Below are 16,659 nucleotides of genomic sequence, written 5' to 3' on the forward strand. Positions count from 1 at the left end.
CGGCAGATTCGGTTTCTGTCCAGGTCCTTTGTAAACTTAATTTCGTGTCTCCCTTGTGCTTCAGGGTGCGCTCCCGGGCTGCTCACCGTCCGACTCTAGCAAGAGGCTTCCTGCAGAGGGGCATAAAGGAACATCGTCTTCTTGCAACCCCAGTCGTGTCAGCAGTGTTTCTCTCAAGTCGCATTATTTCCTTTTAAATTTATGACTGTGTTTCAGCAGTTAAGCACTGAACGTAGTTATTTTAAAAATATGGGCTTATATAAGCTCTTCTGAATCTGCCATATTTGTTACCTGTTCATTTGTGTTTTGTCTCACGCTTGAGTAAGCCCATACTGTCCTGTATGTGTTGACAGAAATCCTCATTAGACATCCTTCCACCCATCAGTGAAGCCAAGCCCAGAGGATCTGGAGCCAGATTTTGTTTGTGATTCTGCCACTTAGTTTCTGCTGCAATGTGTGACATGGCTGTTGTCATAATTACAGCATTAAATCACACATTATTTGGACACATCATGAGTGTCTGGATTTAGGTTTCTTTAGTTTGACCTGTGTCCTATATTCATCAAGCATTTTAGATAATGTTCTATCCATTAATTAAAAGTAAACAGATCCAGGAACTATTGATATTTGGGGTTTGCTTTCTTTAATGTTTTTTTTTTCAAACACTGTCACTGTGTGACTTCTTCATTGATATTCCTGTCACATCCCACGAAGAGTTTTGTTTTATAATCCCTGTTGAACTTTGTATGTTCATGCCAGTACACTGCTGATTTTCATATTTTCCTTCAGCTCACACTTTGTTCTTCTTTAATTGCCAAAATCAATAGTCATCCAAATTCTAAACACAACTAACCAAAGTGCACATATTCTGCCCTGTGGTAGTTTATGACTAGAATTTACCAAATCGATTTTAAAATAGCAAAGCATCACATTTTTTTGCCTTTTTTTTTTTATTTTCCATGTTTACCATTATGAAAAAATGTATCTGCAGCAGAGATGTCCTTACCTACATAGAAAATAAAATATTTAATTTGCAGTATTTTTAAAAAAGAAATTGTATAGAGTTGGGAAAAATGCATTAAGTACTTTATGTTGTATAATGGAAACCCAATGTCTCTTTGGTTTACCTTTAAATGTTGCATTAAATTTTAATACAGTAAACAGAGACGGATTGTACTGGTAGAATATTTGATATAAAATGCCCACAGGTTTGCTATGAAATTGATTATGGGGTTGACTAATACCATCACCTTAGTCCAACACCAAGTAATTTAATCTATAATTTGTGTTCTTATTGTTGAAAGATATAGAGGTGTTTAATATGAGGTTTCTAAGGAATTTTAAAATGGCAGTACAATTCTGCTTGTGTTTTCTCTAAATTTGCTGTTAACTTCCACTCCACCTCTACTTGGTCAGTCATGCACGTTGTGAAGGGAATTTGAGCTTTACCTTGACCTGATAATTCATGTGAAAAGACTGACTTGTCAACTGTTATGAAAATTAGGAGCTCTCGTCTTCACTAAACATTTGTTTCTTGAGTAAGGAAGTTGTACTAGGAATGGAGCCTTACACTGAGAAGGACAGAGTTTGTGAGTTAAAGGAACTGATTGTGCCTATCATATTATGCCTAGGGAAACTGCTGGGAGTTCTGCATGCAACACTAAGCTTCTATTTATGTTCCTCCTTTTTTTAAGTAAAGGTACCTAATAATTTTACCTAAAGCATTATCCAGATCAAGAACTTCAGTACTGACACAAGTCAGGTGTTCCAAGAATCTCAAGGATCCGTGTGTCTGGATAACACTAACTTCAAATGAGATTTCTGTCCATAACTCCTCCGGGCTTCTTTTAGAACCCAAGCCAGACAGCACAAGATAAATGCTTAAATGCTGCCAAATCAAAAAGCAGTTTTCAGATTTTGTATAGGAGAGGTGAGTTCAGTTCAGCATGCCTTGCAGCAACGTAATAATTTGCAGCAGTATAGCACGTGGGTTAAAATACTGACACCCTGATGCAGTAATGTTGTGCAACATATACTTTAGCCAGTGACGCGGGACAATGATAAATCAGGCTTCATCTTATCAGTAGTTGGATGTAACATAAGTCCTTCTGCAATGCATTCAAGGAAAAGGATCAGGTTAAATGTTGATATGATTATGGCAAATTTACATGGCTTTTACAGCGATAAAACACTAACCAGCTACTTGCTGCGTTTCATTGTTTGACAAGGATGTACTTATATCTGACTACATTGAAAAGACACACAAAGATATCTAAAAACAACACAACTCACTTAAGTCTCTGATGTTTCAGCCATGAAGCATGAAACCAATTGTTATCAAAATTGGATGGGAGACAGGGAACAAAAGTGAACAAGAGATGAGCTTTTTTTTTTTACCTTGGTTTCACATCGGAGATGTGAATGCACGATGGCATTTCGGAGTCATCTAGGAGCTGTCCAAAATAAATATAAGAGAAAAATCGGAAAGCTCCAGCTCAATAGTCCAAAGAGGAGTATTGGATTACCAAGTCCAGGCTTACAAAGGATAACTAAATAAGAGGACGGCATGAGGTGATTTATCTTCCCCGCGCTTTCAGCTTTACACAAGTCTATAGGGATTTGGTTTTTAACTTGTATTGTAGTGAACATGTGTATATCTTACAAGAGAAAAAAAACCCGTAAGTCTTTTAAAGCATTGGTATTCTCATACAGCCAAGCTGCTGCAAAGCAGTCTTCAATGACGTGATCCCCACAGGATTCCTGCAGTAAGTTGGAGTTGCCTAGTGAAGCATGGCCTTGTGTATGCTTTTGTTGCAGAAGGTGAAAGGTGTCCTGTGAAGGGGTCAGGGAATTTCAGGAAGATAAAGAATGTGCTCCTTTAAGGCAATTGAATCTTACCCTGTGTCTGTGTGAGTACCAGCCAGGCTTCATTGGTCCTTTTTCCCCCACTTTGTATTTCTCACCCACTGTGTTTGACATCCTGGGACCTGGGCCACTCATACCTGCAGCAGTAGTGAGCTATGCTCAGTCAAACCTGTATTATAGGGCTACGTAACAATGAAAACTTTGGAAAATTGGGTTCTAGATGGGCAACATAAGTGACCACAATTTAGACCATAATCTGTTTGTCTCCCATTTCTCCCTGCTATTTAAGTCTGTCCTTTTATCAATGGGACAAAACCTTCTTAGTGAAGAAGTTTGCCTCCTTGCCTCCTATGACTGCCTCCTTGCAGCAAATCTACTTTCCAAAGCATATTGCTGCTACAGCGTTTCAAAGCAAAGGTGGCTCTTTATTTCATGAATTAACACACTGCAGGTGAAAGCCCTTTATATAAAAAGTGATCAGAGAGATTATTTCACGTGAACAAACACACACTAGAATACGTTTGTCCCTTTGTTGTGTCTACCTGAACCTTTTGGACCATAGAATGCTGTTGACCAACTATGGGGAAAAGTGTTTGGAAAGGGCATCCTAGTTTGAGATGTGCATCAAACAGCTCCTGCAAACCAGGAAAATGATGGTATCCAGAAAGGCCTAGTTACATTGCTGAAGTGCCACACGTAAAACCGCTGAGTAAACTCAGCATAGGGCCTTTGGGATCCAGCCACTGACAGCTATTATGGTAGGAGTTTGAGGATACAGATTAGGCAGAAATAATCTTTGAGTTTTGTCTCCTTTTATACTGACAAAAGAAATAAATGTAGAATCATTATTTCAGTAACCAGGCACAAGCTATTCCATCCTGCAGTCATACTCAGAGTAGTACCAATTTCTGAATACATTGTGGATTGTGTCTTGATAAATTACATATAGAGTTGGGAGAGTGACTGTTGAGGAAATGCGGTTCTCAAGCATTTTTCCTCTGGTGGATCAGAAGCCTGCAGTGCAGCTTGTTGTGTACTGGGATTGTATCTATCTCGCACGTTGATGAGGTGCTTCTGGAGGTATAGGTCGTTTTCAGCACATGAAACAGTGCCACTCATGGGTTGCTGTAGATCAGCTTGTATAGTCTTACGAATCCGAATTTGGGAACTGCTGGCCCAGTGGCAGAACCAGTCTCCTGCTGTGTACACAGTGAGCTCAGAGCAGCGCAAGAAATGACTACAGTGGCTGTGAGCAAAAATTTTTCAGTAGTTCTGAATCTTCTGCCTCCCAGATCTGTTGCCTAAGGTGAACTGTGATGAAAGGAGATGGTAGAGAAAGGGGAATTGATCATTGTTACTCGCAACTGCTAGTTCTGTATCTCTTGGTCTTATTACTGTTCTGTTTTAGTAAAGCATGACAAAAAGTGTCATTAAAAGAATCCTGAAGAGTAGCAAATCCTTGCTAATTTCTGAAAAGCTTCATCCTAACCATAAGCAATTTTTAATTCTGCCTTGCTTTGCCTAATTACAGATCCCTGCTTATTCTTCCTTGTGCTTCTGCCTTCATGACACTTGCTTTGCATCCCATGGTTTGCACGTATAGGGGAGGCAGGACCTGCACCTTTGCAGGAATCACTCCTCTTATGCTTTGTAAGTAGGATGACACTACAGAAAACATCACCTTAGTCAGACTAAAGTAGTCATGTACTTTGATGCCCTTGTCAAACTACTAATTGCAAGGTTTTAGTGTTTGAAATGGAGAGTTGCTTAACAGAAGAAGGTGACCTCCCTGTTAGCAATACCTGGATACCAATGAGCTTATTCACTTCCCCTCCAAGGCAGTTGTAACAAGGGGGATAGAGGGTTGGTTAGATTTCACTATTAATAAATGGGGGGGACAGATTTTTTTTTTAACAACTGTGTTTTGTGACTACTCTGAGGATGCCATCCAAAATACCCTCTAAAATCTGCAGCAACCATTAATCCAGAAGAGCAAACAAAACTGAGTTAGTAAATGTTTAAATAATAGACCAGTCCTTGCCAGATACCCACACTACACAATTCAGTAGTATTACATGACATCTTGTTTACACAGGCTTTACTGTTTGCAGGCCTTATCTCGCTATTGTACTCACCATGTAACCTGGGAAATTGCCTGGATCAATGCTTACTTCTTAGAGGCTGTGCTGCAGTGTGCTTGCCTGTCCACACTAAGCACTTGGAACAGTGTGATTTCTTTGAGCATTACCTGGATTGCAGGCACGTGTCCTCAAACAGGTGCAGGGAGGGTCAGGAAGAAGCCCAGTTCCTCAACCCACCCATCTCTTCTCCAGCCAGCACATCAGAGATGGAGCTGCTTGTATCTAATTTGCGACACTTATAGTCCCAACAGGAAATGGGAGACGCCATGCCTGAGGTGTGCCTTTGATTCATTTTGGTGATGGTAACAGCACCTGCCTTACCGATTTGTAGTCAAGGGTGAACCTAACACTTGCTAAAAAAAGAACTCCACATGCCATCACAGATACTGTTGTCATAGTGGTTTTCATACGAGTTAAAAGTTGGCTGTATATTTTCAGTGTTACTATATTTGTCATCACTTTACCTGATTGTTAAATGTTTAAGACTACAGTCTTTTTGTGAGCAGCCTTATTATACCATCTTGGTATTCAGTAACCTTTCAGCTGTAGGTTGGGAAGCATTTGAATAGTTAATAGTGAGTTTACGTTGTACAGGAGTACTGGTCCTCTTTTCTACAATTAAAGATATAAACTGTGAAAAATTTCTGAGTTTTTTATAAAACTAGTTCTTCCTGAAACTTCTAATATTACAGAGAAAGGGTCAACATGCAGCCTTTCAGCTAAAGCCAAGGCTGAACTTTGATGGATTGCTTGAAGAAGTTACCAGAACTTCTCTGTCCTCTTCTGACCCTTTAGACCACTACAGCAGTCAAGTTGGAAAAAGAAAAAGAAGACAGTTGTATTGAAAGCAAGGTCCTGCCTGCCATGTAGTCTCAGAAGAGACAGTGCAGAGAAATATAATGGCTGAGCCAACCCAGCTCAATCTCCAATCTCACAAATGGTTAAGTCACAGGCAGAACAGCTGTATTAGCACCTTGCCTGCTCTGCAGCACATACATTCTCACCAAGAGCGTGAGCCTGGCCTTGCTAGATCTTGAGGTGAACCTGGAAATACAGCGTTTGCTTAAATAACCAGTTGTAGAACTGATTAAGAAATAAGGTTGAAGAACAACTGCAACAGCTTCTCTAAATACTAAACCTTCATTTTCTCATTCCCCAACGTTATTTGCATGAGAAGGAAACAGTTGCTAGGATGGCATTAACTCTTCCCTTCCCCAGGGAGCCACCGTGGGAACGCACAGGCCCTGACGGGAGGAATGACCGAGACTACGAGCGGCGCACGGAGCGTGCGGGGACCCTGCGGGAACACGGGACATTGACGCGCTACGCACGGCGGAACGGCCGGACCAGGGAGGGTTAAAGCCCGGCAGAGGGGCCCCACCCCGGGGAGGGCTTACGGGCGGCCGGCCCGCATTCCCCGCCCCGTAGCTCCGGGAGATGGCTGCGGGTATTCGGTGTTGCGCGGCCGCCTGGCTCTGCCTCTGCCTGCTGGGGCTTCCGCACGGCGCCTTCGCGCTCGGCCCGGGGGCAGCGGCGGCCCCTCGGCTCCCCTCCGGCGGGGCGGCGGGGCCCCGGGGTACGGCGGGGCCCCGGGTGGGGCTTGTGTTCTCGGCGGGGACGCCCGTGGGGTGCGGGGGAGCCGGGGCCGCCCCGTCCCCGCAGCCGCTGTGGGTGGTGCGGGGTGTCGGGGAGGCTCCGGCTGTCCCTGGCAGGCTGCTTGTGTGCAGCTGAAGCCAGAACGGAGCTTTGCCACCTGGAGAGGGCGTTTTTAGAAACATACCTGTAGTTAACTTAAAAAAATTGTTTTCTCTTTATCTCTTTGGAGCAGGATTGTGTAGCCCAACAGTGAGTTTACCTGTGGCCTGACACCCCTCTCAAAGCTTGTCGGCTGTGGAGTTCAGTAGCAGGCAGAACTATAAAATCCCTCTATTTCACATCATCTTTGTGTAGAGAACTGAAGGCTGCTAAAGAAAATACTATGGGAGGAAGCAGTGAAGTAGGAAGGGAAGTGAAAACCACTATAGTTCTGTCTAGGCTAAATACAAGTTCCTATATATTGAAGGAGTTAATCTCAGTATTTATATTTCCTTGCAAATATCTTAGATGTTTTTGCTGATTTTATTTATTTTTTTCTTAAGTATACTTCAGGGTTGAAAACTGTTGAAGAAATCTGCATAAAGTGACATCTACTTACGGGAGCTCAAGCTAATATATTCCTAATTTTGTTTCTCCGTAGATGGCATGAATGTCCTGTTGATAGTTGTGGATGATCTGCGTCCTGTTTTGGGCTGTTATGGAGATAAACTTGTGAAATCTCCAAACATTGATCAACTTGCTTCTCAAAGTATTGTGTTCAGCAATGCATTTGCACAGGTGAGATAGCTTAGTTTAACAGGTGTTTTCTCTGTGCAAGATAGTTACTGTTGTTATTGCAGTAGGTGCTGGGCAGACCAATGGGAAAAGCAAGTATTTATTAAATATTTAAATGGTCAGGCTGAACTGTACATTATGAACCTATCTTTACTAAAGTGAGAAAAATGAAAATGCCTTTTTTTTTTCTTTTGAGGAAATTTATTCTATAGACTTTTATGAAGGGACAACTTGTGTGATAAGCATCACTCTTAAATGCAGGACTCAAAGTCTCACTAATTGCTCCTTACTTGAATACTTTGCATAGGATACTTACATTCCGAAGTTTCTCTCTGCTGAGAAATTAGAAGTTTGAGCCTAATTCTGCCTAGGGATTAGGACTTGAAAGCAATAACTCTTCTCTGTTGCCAAACTGAAATGGAATTGTTGAGGCCTTTGAACTGTAACCTGGCCCTTCCATATGTTTATCCTTTTCGTTATTCTTAAGTCAGTCCAGATCAACTAGGCTTTGGGCTTTTGTCAGCACAGTCCATCTGCTGCTTCTGCTTAATTCCGTGTGAGCTGCTAGATTTCAAAAGCACTGTTTTTAATGCAATCTGACTTTTTTTTTTTTCTTTCGTTGCTACTAGTTGCATAAACCAAAGCTTTTAGCACCTAGGATCTGGTTATTTGATGAAAAATTATAGATAAGTAGATGTGTGTCTTGCTAAAAGCTTGCAGTTTGGATTTGATACTCTTAATCAGGATGTTTTTCATTCCAGCTTGAAGTGATATGAAGCACTCTGGGTGCAGTTCCTGAGCCTTCGGATGTTTTGCCTGGTTATGCCTCAGTCAGTGTGCACATGTGTTTAACGTTTGGTTCCGAATTGATCCTCTTTCTGGCTGTGTCTCTCCTCAGCAAGCCGTGTGTGCTCCCAGCAGAGTGTCGTTTCTCACTGGACGCAGACCTGACACCACCCGGCTGTATGATTTCTACTCCTACTGGAGAGTACATGCAGGCAACTATTCCACGATGCCGCAGTATTTCAAGGAGAACGGCTACGTGACCCTATCTGTGGGGAAAGTTTTTCATCCTGGTATGGTTTGAATTGTCATCTGCTTAGCATACACATGCTTAATGCGTATAGACTATGTATAAGTACCGGCTCTGTGATTCTTGCCTATATTGATAACTTAAATAGGTGGTCTTTAAATCTTAATTTTAAATCTTCAGGCATTAGAGGTGTATAGATTAGATGACTCTTATCTAATGAATATTTTCACATCTTGTCTAAGGACTGTGGGTATGAGTGTCTAACATTCTAAAAACATTTCTGGAAGTTAGGTATCTGCTGAAGGTGAAATAATTAAACAGGTTCATTCTCTTAGTTCTGCATATACAGGTTTCATGTTTCATAATAGACTGTCTGAATCAGGAGATATAGAATGTATGAGTAATACTAGCATTTAAACAGGAAGTTAGTTCACTAGTTAAAAAGCAATCACACTACTGAGTTAAAAAATACTGTAATAGTGACCCTCTTTTGGTAATCCTTTACCTCAGAGCTAAACTTGGGTGGGTGTATGAACTTTCAGTTGATAGTAAAGCTAATTAAGGATGTAGATGAAGACTGTTATTAACCCTCTTGTTGTTGTTGTTATTGCTGTTTCCTGAAGTAAGTTTCTTCAAGAGGTGTGAGTCTCCCTCACCAGTAAAAGGTGTATTTTTTGGGGAAAAAAAATTGTCTTCAACTTTTTGATTTTTATTTCTTGGTTTTCTCTTTCTCAGTTGTCAAAGATAATTTGAAATGTTTCTTCACTTAGCGTAAAACCAAACTGAACAAAACCCAACCTGAAAACAAGTTAAAATTGTATTGGAGCTCTTTCTGTTTTGGCGAACTTTGAGTATTTCTATTTTCCTTACATTTTCAGGGGTTTCATCCAATTACAGTGACGACTATCCATACAGTTGGTCGATTCCACCCTTTCATCCTTCAACTGAGAAGTATGAAAATGATAAGGTAAGGGTGATTTGTGGGGCCCTAACAAGGAAGAGTTTTGGGGATATAACCAGGTTCCTTGTGTCAAGCACAGGCTATACTCTGTTTTTGAGACTGCGACTGTGTGCAGGAGAACACCTAGCCAGTTCAATACCCTGTTTCTTAGTCTTCCAAAAGAAGGTCTTTCTCTCCATTGGTATGTCATGGTAATTCATGTGCCCATCCTTTAGATATTTTAAGTATTTCTAAATTGGTGTTTGGAAACTTAAGTTACTGAGACATAAAAGTACCTGCAAGAAAGAGTCATCTTAATTTGTGTCTAGGTCATGAATTCCTTTATCTGAAAAGCGCAGTTGTCAACTTCCACACTAATCTTCCACTGCTTAGTAAGTGACAAAACGTTGTCAGTAGGCTTGACAAGCTTAATTCAATAAAGAGCTCAGGGCTGAGTGAGTGGAGTTTGTAATTAAAATAATCTTTAATTTGGAACTTTATTATCTAATTCAGTTTTCTAGAATGTTTGTTATGCTAAAGTGTGGCCCAAAATAATCTGTTTTATGTCTGTGCAAATGTTGTGAGAGAATTGTGCTGGATTTTATACACTGCAGAGCTGGGAGCTCCAGCATGAGGCTACAGACAGCCTTGGTGGTGCTTTGGTCTTGCGTGTACTGCTGAAAAAGGCTGGTTTTAGCAATAACAGTATTTGCATCCATGACATACTTTCCTTCATGTTCATTTAGCAACTCTCCCAAACACCCTGCTGAGACCACCTTTTCCTGGCAACTGTTTAGGCTCATTTATCTTTCTTCACTGATGATCCGTCAGTCACTGCTGGCATTTGCCAGACACCAAGTCAGAAGCTTCCGGACAGCTTTCTGTGAGCTTGTGGGATCAGAAGGATTAAAAAATGAATGTATGTAGCTTAACCAAGTTCTGCGTTCTTGCCAATAGGTCAGAGATTCTCTTCAACATAGACGCTGTGTGTTTTCCTGTATGACTACGTTTAATCTTCTGCCCAGCTTTAGAGAGGGTTCTGCTTTTTCAGAGACATGGCAGTTGCATTCTTCAACTCCTGAAGCTGTCTACTCAGTCATCAAAGTACATGGAACCTTTAGTGTCCATAGAAATCATGAAATTCCTGTTTGTATCCTATCTGCAGGCTTTTCTTGGTAGAAGGTTTGAGAAACAAATTGGTTTGAAAGTTATGGAACAGAGTATTTCTTCCTTGCTTTTACAGAAGTTACTTAAAGTTGTTGTGTGTGTCTTTTCTTTTTCCAAAGACTTGTAGGGGAAAAGATGGAAAGCTTTATGCTAACTTGGTGTGCCCAGTGGATGTGTCAGAAATGCCCAGTGGCACTCTGCCTGATATTCAGAGCACTGAAGAGGCCATACGCTTATTGGATGTTATGAAAACCAACAAGCAAAAGTTCTTCCTGGCTGTCGGTTACCACAAACCACATATCCCGCTGAGGTACCCGCAGGTGAGGAAACGAGCCTGCAGGGAAAGGACCTTAGACAAGCATTGCTTATGCTTTTTGAAGCTGTTTCCACAAATGCTTTACTGCTATTGTTTCTGGAAAGCAAGGTGAAAACCAGCCTTGGTTTGGTGTAACTTTAGCAGTTGCCTGTGTTGCGTTTCAAAATGTTTAACGAGGATGAGTTGTGAGCGCTCGGCTGAAAGCCAGGCTTGCACCACCACGGTAGTGAGTGATATTGCGTGGAGGTGATGTTCAGCTTGATGGAGCATGACATAATGAGGCCTTACAAGATCTTGTACTCCATTCCTTGTGTGAGTGGGTGACAAAACTCCTACTCATTTCAGAGGAAGTGATGTTGGATCTTTTATTTAAGTGTTGCTTTTGGATGCTTTAGGTACTTAATGTTTTTCAGGAGTTGGTTGGGCTGATCAGCATAGTATTGTTACCTTGTAAGTGCTGGGGAAGGACGAGTGAAGTCTTGTAAAGTCTAAGGGTATTAAAGGGTCATGAAAGGGGAAACAGTTGCTGTTTTACAACACCAAGTTTACAGTAGACCTTAGAGGTGAGGCAAATCTTTGTGTGTTTGTATTGTAAAGGAATTCCTCAAGTTGTACCCTTTGGAAAACATCACGTTAGCCCCAGATCCCTGGGTGCCTGAGAAACTACCTTCTGTGGCATACAACCCCTGGACAGACATCAGACAGAGGGATGATGTGAAGGCATTAAATGTCAGTTTCCCTTATGGACCACTTCCAAATGACTTCCAGGTAAGCTGTCAGAGCAGTGTGCTGAACTCAGACCGCCTTGGCTTGTTCAAATGCAAGGGAGCAGGTGGCTGCTCTTAAATGTTCCCAGGTATTTGGCAACTGATGGTTTGCAAATACTGTGAATTCCCTGCCTTGCATGCTGTCACCTCCAGCTTTGTAGGCAAATCTTCACTGTAAGTGCAGTCAGGCTGGTGGGGGGGAAGAGATCGGCTATCAACTAGTGATAGTTTTATAGCATGTGCTCCTGGTTTGTATATGAAGGAACGTATGTAGCAGCTTCCAACGCTGTGTTTGTTTTGATTATTTGAATCTGTTTAGAGCCACCACTCAATGTATCTTCTTTTGCAAGATTTTACTGCCTTTCCAGTGCTTATGCCAAAATGAGGTGTAGTGGCTGAAAGGAGGTTGTTGCATGGAGGGTGACGGTCTTGTTTTCCCAAGTGACAGGATGAGAGGACACGGGCTCAGGTTGTGCCAGGAGAGGTTTAGATTGGATATTGGGAAAAATTTATTCACGGAAAGGGTTTTCAGGCACTGGAACAGGCTGCCCAGGGCAGTGGTGGAGTCACCATCCCTGGAGGGGTTTAAAAGATGTGGAGATGAGGTTCTTAGGGATGTGGGTTAGTGGTGGACTTGGCAGGGTTAGGTTAATGGTTGGGCTTAATGATCTTAAAGGTCTTTTCAAGCCAAAATGATTCTATGATTCTTTGACACTGAGAGAAGCAGAAATGATTGGTTTGTAACATTTTGCTTGAAAGAACTTCTGAGAGATACAAGTTTCTAACTGTCCCCTCCCTGTTTGCCTTTTCTGGGTACAGGCACTTAAATGACAAAGCTTTGCAAGTAAAATCCTTTAGTTCTTTACTTACAGAGCCACCCACTGGCTCTCCTGTGTGTGCGTGTTTGGGGAAAAGCTAACTTTTGCTTTTTCCTCTCCTGTTTTCTTAACTTGCAGCGGCAGATTCGTCAGAGCTATTATGCAGCGGTTTCCTACCTGGATATGCAAGTTGGCCTCCTCTTGAACGCTTTGGATGATTTAGGACTCTCAAATAGCACAGTAGTAGTTTTTACTGCTGATCATGGTGAGCATTTAAATAGTTCTCCAACTCACTGTTAATAACTTAATAGTACAGCTCAGTGCTGGCATATTAATCAAGTTTGTGTGTATATAATGTACAGTGGGGCTACTATACCTTCTCTAGCCGGCTTTTCTGTCTCTAATTAAAGTAGTGACACAGGCTTCTGTGGGTGCACAGCTCTGTACCACTGCAGGGACCTCTTTAATCAGGTGAAGCGTTTGCCTGTGGGTGTTGGGACTGTGCCAGGACAGTGGGCTGAGCTCGCTGTGTTCCCACCTCCTACCCAAGGGGTGACTCCTGCTGGGAATGGTGCTGTGAGAGGATAGTGACCACTCCTTCCCCTTTACAATTTGTAGAGGGCCATCTGCTCCAGTGGCTTTCTCGTTAGCTGCTGAAGTGTGTTTTCTTGCACTTGTCATTGCTGTGTGCAGAGCATTTAAACTGACAGCAATATGGCTTTCCTGTTGTAGTGGAGGTCTTGCACGCTCTGGATCCTGGTGGTAACAAACTGCATTTGAATCATGGGACAAATACTTCAAGCGTTTTGTGTTTGTTTCAATACTCTAATATTCATTAAAATCCACCCCCTGCCATGATCCCTTTAATTGGGGGATGGCTTAGCTGACTTAAATCAGTTAGGATATGGCTTAACTAAAATTTAACATCACATATTCACTTAATTTGGGTTGACTTCTTTGAATGTATGGGTGTATAAACAAGCTCTTATGAGTTGTAGAGCAATGGGATTAATAATTCTGGTACTGAAGTGACTCTAGATGTTATTTTTGACTTGCCACTTGGATTTTCCATTGTAAACTGAATTCCTTTTTTCCTTGCTGCAGTTAACTGTGAGCAGTTGGTGTTCCCAGTACCATGGCTAGTGAAGTGATCCAAAAAAATCATATGTTAACATAGCTGTCATAGAGCTCCTTTGTCTTCCCCCAAAGTGAAGCTGGCAATAAATCTGCCTGGAAGGAAATAATGTTGGCATCTCTTCCAAGAGGAAGAGGAGAGCTAAAGAGTTTTGATTTCTATTGCTTCCTCAGGGTTAACATCCTGATATGCAGCCTGGCATAGATAGCAGCCCTGTCTCCAAGGGATGTTCAGTTACAGTGTTAACAGGAGTACTGGAAAGCTGGCAGCTACCCAAAACTTAAATGAGTCCTTTGTGGAATGGATCTGGAAACTCTTGCAGGCACTGTGACACAACCCAGTTCTTCTTTTCTGCTGTTTTAATGCTGATTTCCTAATTCTAATGTAGAGTAGGGGAAATAACAAAAGGTGTTATTATTTTATTGATAAAAGAGTATCAAGCTGCAAGATTTAGGTAGCTGTTGAAATAACTTTAACATTAGAGAAAAATCGTGTTATATTTAAATATAGATTATTTGCCTTTTAATATAACCTTGATAACAGACTAGTGGCCTCAACAGCCAGGGTCAATTCACAGTGAAAAAGAAATGACTACTGAATTAGAACCTGGTATCTGCTCTGAATTGTATTCTTTGTCATCTAGGATGGTCTCTGGGAGAACATGGTGAATGGGCAAAATACAGCAATTTTGATGTTGCTACCCGCGTGCCGCTGATATTTTACGTACCAGGAATGACAACTTCCTCTGTTAGTCAAAGAGAGAGAGTCTTCCCCTACCTTGACCCTTTTAGCCGTACTTTACGCTTGGTACCTCGAGGTAAACGTCTAACATTTATTTTTTTGTTTTCAGTGAATATATGTAAAGGAGAAGTGGTGATGTAAAGATACTTTGCCCACTGGCAGCTTGAGTCAGTGTCGTTAACTGTGCTTCTTGTACTGACGAGGAACAAGATGGTGAAGGGAATCCTTGAACACAAACTTTTGCTTTAGTTAGATCTGCCTTAATGGAAACAGCCAGATGTCTGTGTTAACACAGCAGGAGATTTATTTGTATGTGATGTAGATGCCTAAAAGGATACTTGACCTACCTTTTGTGATGGTGGCTGCTGTCTTTCCAGCAGTGGTTAGTAAACATGCTCGGTGTGGCATCTGTACTTAAAATAGTGGCATTGGAAACTCTTGTGTTAAACTACTGACACTGGAATTTGCTTTGTCTTTCTGAAGAGTTCTCTTTCCAAGTAACTAATATTATTGTCTTGAAGGCCGCGCATTTGAGAAACGTAAGCACAACAGTTCTTGTTAAAAATACATTATAAATGCATAGACTAGCCTCTTCAGAGCTAAGTGCCACACTTTAATTGCCTTGGTTTTGTTACCCCACAAATCCAGTACAAAGCACCTCCAATAAAACATCAACTTAATTATCAGAATAAGCTTCTAAATTGTTCTACCAGTGTCTGTCAAACCATCATGTTCCATAACTTGTATTTTGATGTTTCTTCCAGGGCGAAGCAAAAAAGTGGTTGAGCTTGTGTCTCTGTTTGCAACGCTTGCTGAACTTGCTGGCCTGCAAGTTCCTCCTGTGTGCCCAGAGACTTCATTTCATGTTGCGTTGTGCACCGAGGGGACAAGCATTGTCCGGTATTTTAATACCTCTGAAGAGAAGGATGGGTGTGATGACACTTACAGGTGTCTTGATGAAGAACCTGTTGCTTTCAGCCAATATCCCCGGCCTGCAGACACTCCTCAGTGGAACTCTGACAAACCAAAGCTGAAAGACATCAGAATCATGGGCTATTCCATGCGTACAATTGGCTACAGGTATACTCTGTGGGTTCAGTTTAATCCGAACAACTTCAGTGCCAACTTTGAGGATGTCCATGCAGGAGAGTTGTACGTGGTGGAGACTGATCCAAACCAGGATAACAACATTTATAACAATACCTTACATGGTGTTTTTTTCAAAAAAATTCTTGGCTTCCTGAAGCACTAGGGTTCAGAAACTTCTTTTTGCGTGTTCTTGCAACTGAACCAATATTTTTTTTTGTATAAAACCTTTCTGTTGTACAGAAAACACTTGGATTTAATTAAAATCCTGTTTGCTTCAAAACACTAGCTATTGCCTTTGTCTTGTGACAGCCTTGATTACACTGAATGAAATTCTGCAGTTGTGTTTTCAAACAGAAGCTCACACCACTTCTGAAAAGGCCACACAAGGCATACAGGCCCATATCAGCATCTCTGTCTTCTGTTCTCTAGTGAATGAAGAACTAAAATTCATTATCTAAGCTAAACATGGTGGTGTGAAAGGTAGAAGAAGAGAAACTTGGGTGTTGGAAAGGCTGTGCTCAGAGTGTGTGTCTGTAAAAGGGTCCTGTCCACTTCACCTGGGAGACTTGGGGCTGGAGTAGTCAAGGAGATATTTGATAGTGGTGAAGAACTGAGGTGTCTGCTGTTGTCAGCCTTGCCTCTGACTAGAGCTAAAAGAGAAACTTCATGTGTTTCATTCAAAACTTAATTCTCTCAAATCAAAGCTTTAATTTGGACATTCATGCTTCTTATCATAGAAGAGGGGATCTGCATTTTCAATGTGTATGAAATGAGTGCTTTCATCACTGAAGCACTAAATAAGACTGAGGGGTTAAGGTAACACCAGTGTGCTCTTCTGTGGTTTTTCATGAGGATTGGTCCAATGAAGCCCCACAAGTGAAAAGTGATGGAAGCCTATTGTGGTGTGCTGGTTGCTCAGTGCGCTTGAGGGTTGTTCAGTGGTGGAAACTTGAATGTTTGCATTCCTAGGTGCTAAGTGGGGCTTGGCAGTCTTGGTTTTGGACTAGGATAGTTGAAAACTTCCCATGTAGTGTGGCTTTTAAACAGCTCAAGATGTGGAGCATTAGTTGTCCCAAGTTATTCTGGTAAGTAAATTTCCATATGGCCAATTGCATTCAGGTAAATGTGTTTGGGCGTGTGTATCTGAGAAAAATGTTCTTGCTGAGTTTAAGTGCTATCTGTACGTTATTCTCACAGTGAATAGGTGTGCTGTGCCCTAGTGTGATGGCAGTAATTGGCATTGTGTTCTATCAGCCTGCTGGATTGCTGCAATTCCA

At 41.6% G+C, this 16,659-nt stretch overlaps 1 protein-coding gene and 1 long non-coding RNA gene across 2 annotated transcripts; both read left to right on the forward strand.

Moving 5' to 3' along the window:
- The first annotated feature begins 36 nt into the window (after window positions 1-36).
- On the forward strand, window positions 37-6,298 carry LOC309444114. Its single transcript, XR_014184949.1, has 3 exons — window positions 37-177; window positions 5,802-5,946; window positions 6,225-6,298. It is a non-coding gene; the product is annotated as an uncharacterized lncRNA (long non-coding RNA).
- Window positions 6,299-6,410: 112 nt separating this feature from the next.
- On the forward strand, window positions 6,411-15,656 carry IDS (iduronate 2-sulfatase). The gene is made up of 9 exons (XM_082061918.1): window positions 6,411-6,582; window positions 7,243-7,379; window positions 8,275-8,452; window positions 9,288-9,376; window positions 10,636-10,836; window positions 11,430-11,600; window positions 12,556-12,682; window positions 14,196-14,369; window positions 15,058-15,656. Exons 1-9 carry the CDS (start codon window positions 6,444-6,446, stop codon window positions 15,543-15,545), a joined length of 1,704 nt encoding a protein of 567 aa, XP_081918044.1. The 5' UTR covers window positions 6,411-6,443; the 3' UTR covers window positions 15,546-15,656.
- The last annotated feature ends 1,003 nt before the right edge of the window (window positions 15,657-16,659 follow it).

The sequence above is a fragment of the Streptopelia decaocto genome (assembly GCF_964273445.1).
Source record: "Streptopelia decaocto genome assembly, chromosome: 10".
Lineage (NCBI taxonomy): Eukaryota > Metazoa > Chordata > Aves > Columbiformes > Columbidae > Streptopelia > Streptopelia decaocto.